We start from the raw sequence: 16,719 nt of genomic DNA, 5'->3' as shown, positions 1-16,719 counted from the left end.
GTTCTGTACCTTATTTTTCCCAATAATATAAGAAAAATGTATTTTTTTGCGTGCTGCTATGGGCTATAATATACTGTCATCGACAGGTGTGTGTTTTGTATGTACTTACCAAACTTTGTTTCAGCTGTCAGCTGTGTTTCTGGCTGTACACTACGTACCAGTACATTAAATGCTAATACATATATAAATAATATACATTTTCAGAAAGTCACGTGCTGCTGTTACCTGAGTCTTGTTGAAACCAGTTTTGTGGGCAGTTTCACTTGTGATATTATCCAGCTTTTTGTTGGCTGCGTCCTGTATTTTCGCCCGGAAACGGAGTTCCTGACGGAGGAACTCCAAGGAGGAAGCGATGTAGTCTATCAGAATGATCCAGCGACTGAAAAGTATACGGAGAGCAAAAGGCCAGCTTAATAACAATGAAAAGTTTTTTTCAGGTACACGAGGAAAAGTCAAAAAGTAGAGGCAATTTTTTAACACCTTCAGCACTATGGTCATTATGCCAGTAGGGGTGCTCGTACACTGGCCATGTCCAGTACGGGTGCAGATTCCCCATTCAATGAAATGTCTTCCCGCCTGATACACGTCGAAGTAGTTTATATTTTGTCCATTAGATGCAGTGGGAGATGCTTTACACTGAGGTGACTAAAGTCATGAGGTGCCTTGTAATGTCGTATCAGATCCCCTTTGTTTCCAGAGTAGTGCAGCAACACGATGTCCCATGGACTTGTCATGTCGTTGGAAGACTCTTGCAGAAATATTGAGCCATGCTGCCTCTGCAGTGGAAACGTAAGCGACAGCCCCGGACATTGGCACAAGCCCCGCCCATTTACCCCCCTCCACACCTATCCTCCGCCACACCAACCAAGAGTGCATCAATATTATCTTTGGTACTCCTCGTCGCTGTCGTGTTTTTGTTCGTCGTTTTTTGCTTTACCTCGGTTGTTCATACTAGCAGTGTTGTGCTGTTAGTACTTCTTAGCAGTTTGTGTAATACTGTCAAAATGAAACGTAGATATGCACTCTCAATAAAGTCATCATACACAAGGTACCTAATCTTGACTGTTGTGGCCAACTGCTGTCAAAACTGATAAGATACATTAAAGTACGATAAGATGTGATGGAATGACACTGACGAAATTATTTACATATGTTTAACAATAGTCAGCTCTAAAGCTCTCAAACACTGAAGAAGCATTCAACGTAATTTCGTGTCAGGTATAAGCAAGCAGTCATAAGAGTTCACATATAAAAATTTACCCATTACACAGGTAAATATTAATGAAGAATGTCACTGTATAAAAATCTGACTGCTTGCATTATGCATTTCTACATTATCCCACTCTTATATTCTTTAGTCTTAATGAGGTACTCAGAAACAAACCAAGACATCGACTTTGCCTTGTTTATGCACAAGATTGACTTTAGACAATCGAGATAATGGACAGCATCCTTGGCGATACTACCAATTAATATTTCCCAACAGAATTTCTTACACTGCGCAAGGCGACGGAAATTTGTGTTCACTGCAGTTAACAAATATCAGGTTTTTTGATATAGTGCAGACGAAAGCCCATGAAATAAAAAAGACAGTGTGGATACCATTTTTATTTTTCTTTCTTACTGATGATTTTTCAACTCACATATTCAATGAACTTTTTCTAATTCTTTTCACAATGGTACCAGAAAAACTGTATTTCGTACTAACTACTGATTTTCTCCCTTGTTATGACTGGCATATCTGTGATACGAACAACTTTGACGTTGGGACATACGGCACACAGTGGGCGGAGCTTAGGTTATGGATTGGTGTGGAGGGGGGTGATTGGGTGGGACTTGTGCACCGTCCGGGGCTGACGCTAACGTTACGTCCTCTGCAGCCTTCCACAGGCCAAATCATTGCAGAATGTGTTGCCGCTGCAGGATTTTAGGCACGAACTGACCTCTCTATTATGTTCCGCAAACGTTTGGTGGGAATCATGTTGGGCGATCTAGGTGGCCAAATCATTTGCTCGAATTGTCCAGAGTTTTCTTCAAACCTGTCACAAATAGCTGTGGCCCTGTGACACGGCGCGTTGTCATCCATAAAAATCCAATTGTGGTTTGGGAATATGAAGTCCAAGAATGGCTGCAAATGGTCTCCAAGTAGCCCTGAACATAACCAGGAGCCAGTCCATTCCATTAAGGAGCCATTACCAGCTTGCACAGAGCCTTACTGACAACTTGGGTCCATGGTTTCGTGCGGTCTGTGCCACAATCAAAGCCTGCCATCAACTCTTACCAACTGAAACCGGGATTCAGTTGACCAGGCCGCGGTTTTCCAGTCGACCAGCGTCCGACTGATATGATTACGAGCCCAGGAGAGCAGCTACATATTAACAGCAAAGGCACTCACATCGGTCGCCTCCTGCCACACCACATCAACACCAAAATTTCACCACACTGTCCAAACGGATACGTTGGTCCTATATCCCACATTGATTTCTGCGGTTATTTCTCTCAGTGCTACTTGTCTGTTAGCACTGACAACTCTATACAAACACTGCTGCTCTCGGGCGTTAAGGCAGCCGGCCATTGCGTTGTCCGTGAGACGTAATGCGTGAAATTTGGTATTCTCAGCACACTCTTGACACTGGAACTCGGAATATTGAATTCCCTAACGATTTCCGAAATGGAATGTCCCATGCGACTAGATGCAACTACCACTCGCGTTCAAAGTCTTTTAATTCCTATCGTGTGGCCATTATGACGTCGGAAACCTTTCCACATTGACCACCTGAGTACAGACGACAACTACCGCCATTTGTATATTTGTATATCGCTTTTGTCACGTCAGGGTGTAACGGTGCCTTTACTGAACAAGTTTTAGGAACGTCAGACACTAACTATCGAAAGTGTGCTAAAGAACACAAGGTGCCTGCCAATAAGCAAAGAAGCTAAAGCAAAATGCATTTTTTTTAGTAAGGGAACATCTTTTTCGAGACTGGGATCGTGGTATGTATCGCGTCTCCACAAAACATCAGGCAACCACGAAACAGGTTTCTGTAAGTCCAAAAGGTGCTTTTTCAAGAACTGTAAAGTCAGACAGGAACATGACTGGTGTAGATTATGTCAATTAGCTCTACAGCTACTACCCATTCACAAGCAAAACAATGAAGTAGTGTAAAAAACTTTTCTTTCACGTTTCTCTAATGGCTAACGCGAATGGTTTTATTTTGTACAGTGATGTCATCAAGCAAAAAAATCTCTAATCGAATTTATTTTAAAAAATGTTGGCCTGTACATGACAGGTGCAGAACGGGACATTCGATCGTTGGAACCAAGAAATTTTTATCGCCATTTTCCAGAAAATGTACGACCCACTCCCAATAAAGTGGACTCCACGTGCTATTGCAAAGTTTGCCCTGACAAAGGAAAGAAAGAAACTGGCAAGCGAGTAAGGTAAGAAAGCAGGTGATGGTCCAAAGACTCTAATCTCGGTTTTCGTGTAAGACGACATTTTGAAGACTGCTATACCAAATGTATCATTTTTGTCATAAAATATGAAATAAAAATGCACGTGCGGAGTTTTTTTGTTTGCACTTGAATTCTTCCTCAGAAAATGTAAACTTCTTCCGGAGGAGAGTTTTTTCAAGTTTTTGGCAACGCTGATAACACTAGTACCGATGCTAACATAAATAGGATGCACCGGTTTAATCTATAATGGGAATAACTCGGGATGGAGACGAGATACAATAAAATGTTCTAGATAAAAGTTATAGATGGCAAAGAGGGTCACGTGTTGCTTCTAATGTCCGCGACCTTGAATGTGATTTTCAAGGTGATTTGGAGGCTAAAATGTTTTTAAATGGGATATTTGATTATAGATCTGAAAATAGCAGCACATTACTCAAGGACATGGGAAAGCTTATTGAAGGTCAAATAAGCAAATATCTTTTTGGTTATGGTACAGATTAAGTGGGAATAGAAAAGGGACACAGCAAAATACAATGTTAGACACAAATTCGCGGGGGTATAAGGAATCAGGTATCATTGCCAGTAACCATGATCTTGAAGATAATTATTGAAGCTCATTCGAAGATTGAGTTTTGTGTCATGGAATCTCCTATTTGTGAAGTCGGATTTGGAAAGAGTAAAACGAGAATTAAATTTAAAGTTTCAATTAACGTGTTTACTGGCAAAAATAAATACATTGTAATGTATAAATGTTATTTCGACATTATCAAGCAAGAACAAACATAAACATGAAACATCCCCTTAGAAAAATTAATGAATTACTGTGCTGATAAACCTCTTACGCTATTTGATTTTCAAACAGCTGAGCAGAACTGAATGTACTCACACATTTCTCTCTTTACTTATTCTGATCAACGCTAAACTGACACACAATATTTTTAGCGCAACGCAATCTTACTTTCAATAATCCCTGCAAAAGAATGGCCCTGACTGACAATACTTATACCTTTCAAGAATCACTTACCTCACAAAAATCTTCGTTACTCGAACTACTGCAATACAGCGAGCGCCAATTCTGCCACTTAAATAAAAGATTCTAACTACTTAAGGCACTAACTACAGGTAGGCACAGTTAGCAAATGAACAATTTTGACAGAGAACAATGTAGTTACCTTAATAGTGTTCAAAAGTCATTATTTATATATATCAGTTCATGACACCCAGTCTTACAAATTTACTCTCTCTGATGGACACACGTCCAGATCATCCGCTCTCAAAATTCCGTCACCTCTTCCCACATCCACCACTGCTTGCGGCTCACCTCCAACTGCGCAACGCTACGCGGTCTTCACATCCAACTGCCCAACACTACAATAGCGACTATTCCAACAATGCCAACCAGCCACAGACTGCACACAGCACAGTCAGTGATTTTCATATAGAGCGCTACGCGGCGTTGCCAACATAAAAACCTAAACAGTCTACTTACAAACAGAGCTTAGATTATTGAATTATAAGTCGCTGAGTGTGTCCCCTCGCCTCTCATTCCTCCCCTTCCAACTTGAATCTAACATTGTTGTTAGCTGTATCTCACCTCTATTTCGAGTTCGTTCGTAATATAACTAAAATCATATTTGCTTATTTGGCCTTTCCATGACTTTGAATGATGTATCAGTTTATATTAAAATTTGCCGCTCTTTTCAAATCTTAAATCAAATAACTATGGTTGTCATTTAAAAAAATATCACTTTAACCTCCTATCCACCTTCAAAATCACTTTCAAAGTCACAGCCATTAGTAGCAATGTGTGACGCACCTTGGCGCTTACAACTTTTACCTAAAATATTTTGTCGTATCTCATATCTAGTCCGAATTATTCCCCATTATGGATTAAAATGGTCCACCCTTGTATATAAGAAGTCTAATTATTCTTTAAATTTAACAACTGAAAACAATCTAATTATTCTTTAAATTTAACAATTAAAAATTGACAGTTCACCTACGCAATGGAAAGGTAAGGTAGCAATGTTGAATGTGCTATACAGTTGTTTTTGATGGAAAATTTTCACGGCAAGTGACATCATTTCACCGCATAATTTCCCTTAACCTCCCTGCTACGGTGCATTCACAACTACGTTATCCCAGGAAAACTTGTACCCACGTAAGTGCACCTTCGAAGCTCCATCAAAGGTGAAAATCACTTGGAGCTGGGTTAGAACTGTACCGTTGGTATTCCAGCAATTCAGAACCAAGATTCTAATGCACTGGCTTGTTTTCCCAGGTGAGTGAGGGTAGGTATTTTTCTGAACCAAAATCACATCTTTTCAATGCTTCTCTCTGCTTAGAATTTAGATTTTTTCGTTCACATCTCGCAGTAGCTAACACCATTCAATGTTCGACCGTTAGGAGTGCAGTGCATCAGTGGTGCAACTTTCGTATACCAGAATACTGGTATCATCTGCTCTCCTGCAAATGTTAGTGTGGTGTGCATACTATAGACCTTCGGTACACACACCATCAGATTATTTGACTTGTTGCTCTAAGGAAGTAGGCGAGTGTCAGCAATATGTCTCGTGGTCTTATCGTGGCATGTTTATCTTCTGCCGTTAGGTCAGACGATAGAAATGCCACTTGCACGTTTAGAGTAGCAGATTCACGGTGACCAACTTTAAACAGAACTTGAATAATTTTCACACACAATTATTAAAATAATAAAAATCATAAACCTTACTTAACTTGATTCTGGATGCTATTTACAATTGACAATCTGAAGTTCCTTTCGACTTGGTACTTTAATCTTATTCTCACATATCTCTGATACTTGACAAAGTGTCTATACATTTCTCTTCATGGCTATGTACAGGAACATGATAATCTTATTAGGCGCAGACTGAAACTTGACTATAGACTAATGCAGACTGATGCAGACTGATGCCGACTAATGCAGAGTGGTACACACAGGTGCAGATAAATGCAGACTGACTAATCGGAGGTCTGTACACTCATTATAATACCTCGCGCATTTAGGTATCACTGTGCGAGTGTGATCCGCGAGGAGAAAAGGTTCTACGTTAGCAGAAATCTCATTGGCTGCGTTACATATTAATACACGGATCAGAGAAAGCAGAATTTGGACCGTCTCTAAGACAGCGCCATCTCGTAGTGCGGGGACGGACGAGCGCTGCGCCTGCATTGTTGTGCTTAGTGGGGCGCGCTCTAGTGGGAAAGTTGTGCACGCGATGACTACGCGGAACTATGTACACAACAGTTAGGCATCTGAACAATTTCACTGTAAGTGAAGACGCATGATTCTGCGTGATGCACTTCCTCTTAGGCTGCGGTCACAGTGGGACCCATCTTGTTGGCTTCCGCAGACTACCGACCTCGGCCGACGACTTCCGATCTTTTCAAATCTGCATGCCACAACGTGCACGATGTTAATATAGAAGATCTCATCGCCCAAACGTACAGACTTCGGACGACAGTCGGTGAAATATAATCAGGATATGGTTCATAATCTATGAATTCTAATCGCAGGTTTATTCCAAACCACAAGTAGGGAAAACATATACCGGAAATTTTAGATGTAAATTATAACCTCAAAAAATTTTTTCCTCTGACAAGGATGGTGTATTTTGTGCTTAAAGCTACTGTAGTGGATCTTTCTTGGGTTGTGTTAGACTGACATTAGCTGTGTACATATATTTTTTACTGCGTGCTGGCTTCGTTATGGCAGTAGGTTGGTGACTCTTACACGAAGTTGTTTGCACATAAGGTGTCTTTTTATTTTTACATTTTTCAGTGCTTTAGGTGTTCATAGTACCTTATTCTATACCTTATGTTTGTCTTCCACAACCGGCCGGGGTGGCCGTGCGATTCTAGGCGCTAAAGTGACCGCTACAGTCGCAGGTTCGAATCCTGCCTCTGGCATGGATTTGTGTGAAGTCCTGAGGTTAGTTAGGTTTAAGTAGTTCTAAATTTTAGGGGACTGATGACCTCAGAAGTTAAGTACCATAGCACCCAGAGTCGTTTGAACCATTTTGTCTTCCACACGTATTTTGAATAATGGTCATTGAAGATTAACTGACGTATGTCTGCACAACTTCAGATAAACTGAGCAAAACAGTGTCCGTAATCTTGCTTTGCAAGCTTGGTAAGAAAGTAACAGAACGTTTCTCCCTTCGTCTCATACATTCGTAAGACTTGTCTGGTATGCGTAATTCCGATAACTGAGGACATACAGTACCCACAGCGTTCTTTTCGAGACAGATACAGCTCATTCAAGTGCGTTCGGTGTCTTTTTAATAGCAAAAGCCGCATCACGATTAATGAAATATTCCTGAGTATTGTGCCGTGGTCCAAGGGATTTCACTTTAATACCCGACGCTTCGTCCCCATCTGCGGAGGACATTTTCAAGGGGGATCGTAGCTATGTTGAACGTCCGAGTCACAGCCTGGCTCGCTATTGACTACAGCAAAATTCTGCTTCCGAGGAAAAAAAGTCTTGAGAAAGCGGAACATCGCAGCAATTTACACACCCACACGGAAGATACAAGATCATCTAAAATCGTCCTCGGATGCCCGCCAACCGATGGAAAAAGCAGGAATTTGTAGGTTTCCGTATAGGTGTGGTGTGTTGTACGTGGGTACTACAAAAAGAACTGTAAAAAAAAACGTGGGCAATTGCAGAAGAGTGGAGAGTTACATACGAGCTGTTGCGGAACGTGCTTTACATCCAGGAGACCACCACATATATTTTGACCGGTCTCAAGTACTGGCAGCCACAAACGGGTACCACCAAAGGATAAACAGAGGCCATAGAGATTGTGAAACACCCCAGGCATTTCAGTAGGAGGGAGGAGGGTGTGAAACTGAATGAAATATCGATTCCGGTGCTGAAGAAAATGTGTACCAGTCTTCCATCGTCGGGTGATAGTGACAGCGGACGAAGGCAGTCGACGATGGCCAGTTACGCTCGGGTATTCAATAAATGTGACGTCACGCCAGTGCGCGGATGCCAGCAGAAGTGGGGTTCTGCTGTAGTGAGTAGAGAGCCAGGATGTGAATCAGACATTCGACAAAGCTACGATCCACCTTGAAAATGTCCTCCGCAGATGGGGACGAAACATCGGGTTTTGAAGTGAAATCGCTTAAGAATTTTTGTGTAGCCCTGTCAGCAACTGTGATAATTCAACATGTAACACGTCAGCCTGAGTTGCAAATACAAACCAAACTTTACGCAGGTATCAGCAAAAATAATTTGACATTCTTCAGAAACGAGTGAAACTAAACTACTGGATGCCAAAGTTTGGCCATGTGAGTTTTATACTTGACATGGCCAAACTTTGGCATCCAGTAGCTTAGTGTCACTCACTTCTGAAGAATGCCAAATTATTTTGGCTGAAACCTGGGTAAAGTTTGGTTTCTATTTGCAACTGAGGCTGACGTGTTACGTGTTGAAATCCCTTAGATCACGGCATAATAGCTCGGAATATTTTATTAATTGTGACAATCCCGGCCGTGAAAGTTTACATTTTACGAAAACCGCATTGCACCATTCGTCTCCAAGCACAGAGGTGTAGTGGTGTCGCCCACACACCTGGAGATGAAAACCAAACCCATTTCATACCTTCTTGACCCCGCCAAAAACTGACGAGAGAGGTCGGACGCACTGCGGCCAAGCCGTCAGCCGTTGCGTTGTGTACATAGTACCGCGTAGTCAGCGTGTACACAACTTTCCCACTAGAGCACGCCCCGCTAAGCACAACAGCACAGGCGCGGCGCTCGTCCGTCTCCGCACTACGAGATGGCGCTGCCTTAGAGACGGACCAAATCCTGCTTCTGCCAATATGCGTATTAATATGTAATGCAGCCAATGAGATTGCTGCTAATGTAGAACCTTATCTCCTCGCGGATCACACTTGTGCAGTGATACCTGAATGCTCGAGGTATTATAACGAGTGTACAGACCTCCAATTAGTCAGTCTGCATTTATCTGCACTAGTCTGTGCCAGTCTGCATTAGTCTGTACCAGTCTATAGTCAAGTTTCAGTCTGCGCCTAATACGATTACCATATTCCTATACATAGCTATGAAGATAAATGAATAGACACTTTCTCAAGTATCAGAGATATGTGAGAATAAGTTTAATGTGCCAAGACCAAAGGAACTTCAGATTGTCAATTGTAAACAGAATCCAGAATCAAGGTATGTACTGTCTACACTTTTTATTATTTTAATAAATGTGTGTGAAAATTAATCGAGTTCTGTTTAAAGTTGGTCACCGTCAATCTACTACTCTAAGCGTGCAACTGGCATTTCTATCGTCTGACCTAACGGCAGAAGATAAACACGCCACGATAAGACCACGAGACATATTGCTGACACTCGCCTACTTCGTTAGAGCTACAAGTCAAATAATCAGATGGCCTCCATTAGGAACACGGTGGCTCTCCTGCCAACCACAACAAACACAAACACAGTTCACCGTATCTACTTGCTGATTTACGCACACTGTCTTTTTCCTGCTTCTTCCACTGCTTCGCTTTGCGAGGTCAGGCCCATTTGGCGCTAAAGCCGCACTGACGCGAAGTCGTGTGATGTCTAGCTTTCTGTGCACGACTGGGAGGCCTCTTGCAACACGCTACCGCACTTTCGATTACTTCCACCGAGTAGTTATTTCTATCACTTAATCATCGCGCCCTTATATTTTGTAGACCAGTGTATTACAGATATTAAATTATTTGCATGACACATTTACGTATCAAATTTTCTATCAAGTCCTTTTCAAATGGCGAATTTCTCTGGGCTGCAGTTTCTTCAAAGATGTGCTAAAGCGATCTACCAAGTACTAATGTAAATGCATTATTATAATGACTTTTCTGTGTATAACCACCACAAAGCAGCTAAAACCGTTGCTGCTGAACAAATAGTTTCGATGGTATCTCAGCATCCGGCAGATTTTAGAATTTTAAAGTGTGTATACCACACGAACGTGATTCCAGAATGAGTCATGTATCTACTTAGCGTTATGAAAGTAAGCGGGCCAGTTGTACAGAAACCTAGGCTAGATGATATGTAGCCGGCTGCTGTGGCCGAGTGGTTCTAGGCGCTTCAGTCCGGAACCGCGCTGCTGCTACAGACGCAGGTTCGAATCCTTAGGTTAGTTAGGTTTAAGTAGTTCTGAGTCTAGGGGACTGACAGCCTCATATGTTAAGTCCAATAGTGCTTAGAGCCATTTGAACCTTTTTTAAATGGTGTGTCATCTGGCCACAAATCGCATAGTTACTCAGAACTGCTCGTCGACTGTGATAGCCGTATTTAGTTTTTCTATTCAATCTTGTATTAACAACAGTAAATATTTCTTGTCAATTGTGGCTGTATTCCTTTTTAATTCATGAGTCTTCTGACAGGTTTGATGCACCCTGCCAAGAATTCCTCTCCTGTGCAAACCTTTTCCTCCCAGAACAGCACCTGCAGCCTTTTTTTTTTTCGGTCATCAGTCTACTGACTGGTTTGATGCGGCCCGCCACGAATTCCTTTCCTGTGCTAACCTCTTCATCTCAGAGTAGCACTTGCAACCTACGTCCTCAATTATTTGCTTGACGTATTCCAATCTCTGTCTCCCTCTACAGATTTTGCCCTCTACAGCTCCCTCTAGTACCATGGAAGACATTCCCTAATGTCTTAGCAGATGTCCTATCATCCTGTCCCTTCTCCTTATCAGTGTTTTCCACATATTCCTTTCCTCTCCGATTCTGCGTAGAACCTCCTCATTCCTTACCTTATCAGTCCACCTAATTTTCAACATTCGTCTATAGGACCACATCTCAAATGCTTCGATTCTCTTCTGTTCCGGTTTTCCCACAGTCCATGTTTCACTACCATACAATGCTGTACTCCAGACGTACATCCTCAGAAATTTCTTCCTCAAATTAAGGCCGGTATTTGAAATTAGTAGACTTCTCTTGGCCAGAAATGCCTTTTTTGTCATAGCGAGTCTGCTTTTGATGTCTTCCTTGCTCCGTCCGTCATTGGTTATTTTACTGCCAAGGTAACAGAATTCCTTAACTTCATTGACTTCGTGACCATCAATCCTGATCTTAAGTCTCTCTGTTCTCATTTCTACTACTTCTCATTACCTTCGTCTTTCTCCGATTTACTCTCAAACCATACTGTGTACTCATTAGACTGTTCATTCCGTTCAGCAGATCATTTAATTCTTCTTCACTTTCACTCAGGATAGCAATGTCATCAGCGAATCGTATCATTGATATTCTTTCATCTTGTATTTTAATTCCACTCCTGAACCTTTCTTTTATTTCCATCATTGCTTCCTCGATGTACAGACTGAAGAGTAGGGGCGAAAGGCTACAGCCTTGTCTTACTCCCTTTTTAATACGAGCACTTCGTTCTTGATCGTCCACTCTTATTATTCCCTCTTGGTTGTTGTACATATTGTATATGACCCGTCTCTCCCTAGAGCTTACCCCTACTTTTTTTCAGAATCTCGAACAAGTTGCACCATTTTATATTGTCGAACGCTTTTTCCAGGTCGACAAATCCTATGAACGTGTCTTGATTTTTCTTTAGCCTTGCTTCCATTATTAGCCGTAACGTCAGAATTGCCTCTCTCGTGCCTTTACTTTTCCTAAACCCAAACTGATCGTCACCTAGCGCATTATCAATTTTCTTTTCCATTATTATGTATATTATTCTTGTAAGCAGCTTCGATGCATGAGCTGTTAAGCTGATTGTGCGATAATTCTCACACTTGTCAGCTCTTGCCGTCTTCGGAATTGTGTGGATGATGCTTTTCCGAAAGTAAGATAGTATGTCGCCAGACTCATATATTCTACACACCAATGTGAATAGTCGTTTTGTTGCCACTTCCCCTAATGATTTTAGAAATTCTGATGGAATGTCATCTATCCCTTCTGCCTTATTTGACCGTTAAGTCCTCCAAAGCTCTTTTAAATTCCGATTCTAATACTGGATCCCCAATCTCTTCTAAATGGACTCCTGTTTCTTCTTCTATCACATCAGACAAATCTTCACCCTCATAGAGGCTTTCAATGTATTCTTTCCACCTATCTGCTCTCTCCTCTGCATTTAACAGTGGAATTCCCGTTGCACTCTTAATGTTACCACCGTTGCTTTTAATGTCACCAAAGGTTGTTTTGACTTTCCTGTATGCTGAGTCTGTCCTTCCGACAACCATATCTTTTTCGATGTCTTCACATTTTTCCTGCAGCCATTTCGTCTTAGCTTCCCTGCAGTTCCTATTTATTTCATTCCTCAGCGACTTGTATTTCTGTATTCCAGATTTTCCCGGAACATGTTAGTACTTCCTCCTTTCATCAATCAACTGAAGTACACTCCTGGAAATTGAAATAAGAACACCGTGAATTCATTGTCCCAGGAAGGGGAAACTTTATTGACACATTCCTGGGGTCAGATACATCACATGATCACACTGACAGAACCACAGGCACATAGACACAGGCAACAGAGCATACACAATGTCGGCACTAGTACTGTGTATATCCACCTTTCGCAGCAATGCAGGCTGCTATTCTCCCATGGAGACGATCGTAGAGATGCTGGATGTAGTCCTGTGGAACGACTTGCCATGCCATTTCCACCTGGCGCCTCAGTTGGACCAGCGTTCGTGCTGGACGTGCAGACCGCGTGAGACGACGCTTCATCCAGTCCCAAACATGCTCAATGGGGGACAGATCGGGAGATCTTGCTGGCCAGGGTAGTTGACTTAAACCTTCTAGAGCACGTTGGGTGGCACGGGATACATGCGGACGTGCATTGTCCTGTTGGAATAGCAAGTTCCCTTGCCGGTCTAGGAATGGTAGAACGATGGGTTCTATGACGGTTTGGATGTACCGTGCTCTATTCAGTGTCCCCTCGACGATCACCAGAGGTGTACGGCCAGTGTAGGAGATCGCTCCCCACACCATGATGCCGGGTGTTGGCCCTGTGTGCCTCGGTCGTATGCAGTCCTGATTGTGGCGCTCACCTGCACGGCGCCAAACACGCATACGACCAACATTGGCACCAAGGCAGAAGCGACTCTCATCGCTGAAGACGACACGTCTCCATTCGTCCCTCCATTCACGCCTGTCGCGACACCACTGGAGGCGGGCTGCACGATGTTGGGGCGTGAGCGGAAGACGGCCTAACGGTGTGCGGGACCGTAGCCCAGCTTCATGGAGACGGTTGCGAATGGTCCTCGCCGATACCCCAGGAGCAACAGTGTCCCTAATTTGCTGGGAAGTGGCGGTGCGGTCCCCTACGGCACTGCGTAGGATCCTACGGTCTTGGCGTGCATCCGTGCGTCGCTGCGGTCCGGTGCCAGGTCGACGGGCACGTTCACCTTCCGCCGACCCCTGGCGACAACATCGATGTACTGTGGAGACCTCACGCCCCACGTGTTGAGCAATTCGGCGGTGCGTCCACCCGGCCTCCCGCATGCCCACTATACGCCCTCGCTCAAAGTCCGTCAACTGCACATACGGTTCACGTCCACGCTGTCGCGGCATACTACCAGTGTTAAAGACTGCGATGGAGCTCCGTACGCCACGGCAAACTGGCTGACACTGACGGCGGCGGTGCACAAATGCTGCGCAGCTAGCGCCATTCGACGGCCAACACCGCGGTTCCTGGTGTGTCCGCTGTGCCGTGCGTGTGATTATTGCTTGTACAGCCCTCTCGCAGTGTCCGGAGCAAGTATGGTGGGTCTGACACACCGGTGTCAATGTGTTCTTTTTTCCATTTCCAAGAGTGTATTTCTTGGAGCCTACATCCGCAGTTATTTACTGGATGTATCCCAATCTCTGTCTTCTCTACCCTTTTTACCTTCTACCATTCCCTCTAGTACCCTGAAGTCTCAACAGGTGTACTGCCATCATGTCACTTCTTCTTATCAGTGTTTTCCACGCATTCCTTTCCTCTCCGTTTCTGCGCAGACCCTCCTCATTCTTTATCTTGTAAGTCCGCCTTATTTTCAATATTCTTCTGTGGCACCACGTATCAAATGCGTCTACTCTCTTCTGTTCCTGTTTTCCGACACTTCATTTTTCATTATGGGCCAATGCTGGCTGCAGACGTACATCCTCAGAAATCTCTTCCTCGAAGACCGTGTTAGATACAAGTAGACTCCTCTTGTCCAGGAATGCCCTTTTTATCAGTCTGCTTTTTATGTTCTCCTTCCCCCGTCTGTCATGGATTTCTGGCTGCCTAAGTAGCAGAATTCCTTAACGTCATCTACTTCGTGATCACCAATTCTGATTTTAAGTTTCTTGCTGTTCTCATTTCTGATACCCTTCATTACTTTTATTTTTCTTCGACTACTCTCAATCCATATTCTGTATTCATTAGACTGTTGATTCGATTCAGCAGATGCTGTAGTTCTTCGCTTTCACTGAGGTTAGCCGGCCAGTGTGGCCGAGCGGTTCTAGGCGCTTCAGTCTGGAACCGCGCGACCTCTACGGTCGCAGGTTCGAATCCTGCCTCGGGCATGGGTGTGTGCGATGTCCTTAGGTTAGTTAGGTTTAAGTAGTTCTAAGTTCTAGGAGACTGATGTTCTCAGCTGTGAAGTCCCATAGTGTTCAGAGCCATTTGAACCATGTTTTTCACTGAGGTTACCAATGTCATTAATATTAATATTGATATCCTTTCACACTGAATTTTAATCCCACTCTTGACATTTTGTTTTATTTCAGTCATTGCTTCTTCGACATATAGATTGAATATTGGGTGTGAAAGACTATACCCCTGTCTTACCCTTTTTTTAATCCGACCACTTCGTTCTCGCTCTTCCATTCTTATTACTCTCTCTTGGTTCTTGTACATATGTCACTCGTCTTCCCAATTGATCTGTCCTATTTTTCCACAGGTTTTAGAACATTTTGCACGATTTTTATATTGTCGAACGCTTTTTACCCATGTCGATAAGTCTTATAAACGCGTCATGATTTTTTTTCAGTCTTGCTTCCATTACCAACCTAAACGTCAGAATTGCCTCCCTGCGTGTCTCTGGCGCCTTTACCTTTTCTAAAGCCAAACTGATCGTCGTGTAAAAGAACATCAATTTTCTTTTCCGCTGTTCTGTATGTTATTATTGTCAGCAACGTGGATGCATGAGCTGTTAAGCTGATTGTGCGATAATTCTCCCACTCGTCGGCTCTTGCTATCTTCGGAATTGTGTGGATGATGTTTTTCTGTGAGCCTGATGGTATAACGCTATACATTCTACCCACCAACTTGAATAGTTGTTTGTTGCCACTTCCCTCAATTATCTTAGAAATTCCAATTGAATATTATATATCCCTTTTGCCTTCTTTGATTTTAAGTCTTTCAAAGCTCTTCTAAATTCTGATCCTAATACTTGATCCCCTAACTCTTCCCTATCGACTCCTGTTTCTTCTTCTATCACGTCATCAGACAGGTCCCCCCCCCTCCCCCTCCCCACCCCCCCCCGCCCCGCCATGACAGAGGCCTTCAGTGTACTCTTTCCACCTATCCGTTCTCTCCTCTGTGTTTAACAGTCTTTAATTCCCGTTGCACCCTTTAACATACTGGACGTATTAGGACATTGAAACTGTTGAAAACGAAGTTCATTTATGATGAATCAGCTGCAGCATGGTACTTTTATAGGAATCTGTTTTTCCATGATGGCAATGCAAGATGCCTATCTTCAGATGTTTACATTTGTTTATGTGTCGTAAACATTGTTTCTTTACTAACGGCGTTGCAAAATTTTGCAGAGGACATTTTTGAGACGGATATTGTAAACTGTTGTAGGTAAAGAAATAATGTTCACGATACATAAATAAATGAAAACATCTGCAAATGAGGTGAATGTTCGAGGGCTGTTCAATAAAGAATGATCATAATTTTTAATGACTATAATTTATCGCGCTGAAATTTAATCTTATGATATTCTGTTAGCTTAATTAGCAACAAACGCGCCGTAGTAGTTTCATTGTTGGGACTCCTGGTTTCCGCCGGTGAGAGGCAGGCAAGGTCAGACATGTTCAGTGTCGCCTACCGCTGCAATGGAGGTAACGCGCGAGGAACAATGTGCCTGTTTTGAAATTCTGCTTTCGTCTCAACAATTTTCAGCTGAGACCTATACAATGTTACAGGAGGCCTATGGAGAGTCTGTTCTTCCCTACAGCACCGCTAGAAGGTGGTTTAAAATGTTCAAAGAGGGGAGACAATCAATTATTGCCATTCTACATCTTTATT

At 42.9% G+C, this 16,719-nt stretch overlaps 1 protein-coding gene across 1 annotated transcript in view; it reads right to left on the bottom strand.

The window, feature by feature from the left end:
- The window catches only part of LOC126291460 (galactoside alpha-(1,2)-fucosyltransferase 2-like), a 100,423-nt gene that overhangs the window by 21,690 nt on the left and 62,014 nt on the right, over positions 1–16,719 (bottom strand). The window contains exon 3 of the mRNA XM_049984972.1: positions 226–379. Within this exon, the coding sequence (XP_049840929.1) occupies positions 226–379 (154 nt within the window). The remainder of the gene's footprint in view (positions 1–225; positions 380–16,719) is intronic.

The sequence above is a fragment of the Schistocerca gregaria genome, chromosome 9, assembly GCF_023897955.1.
Source record: "Schistocerca gregaria isolate iqSchGreg1 chromosome 9, iqSchGreg1.2, whole genome shotgun sequence".
Taxonomy (NCBI): Eukaryota; Metazoa; Arthropoda; class Insecta; order Orthoptera; family Acrididae; genus Schistocerca; species Schistocerca gregaria.
This window is presented reverse-complemented; position numbering and strand designations above follow the sequence as displayed.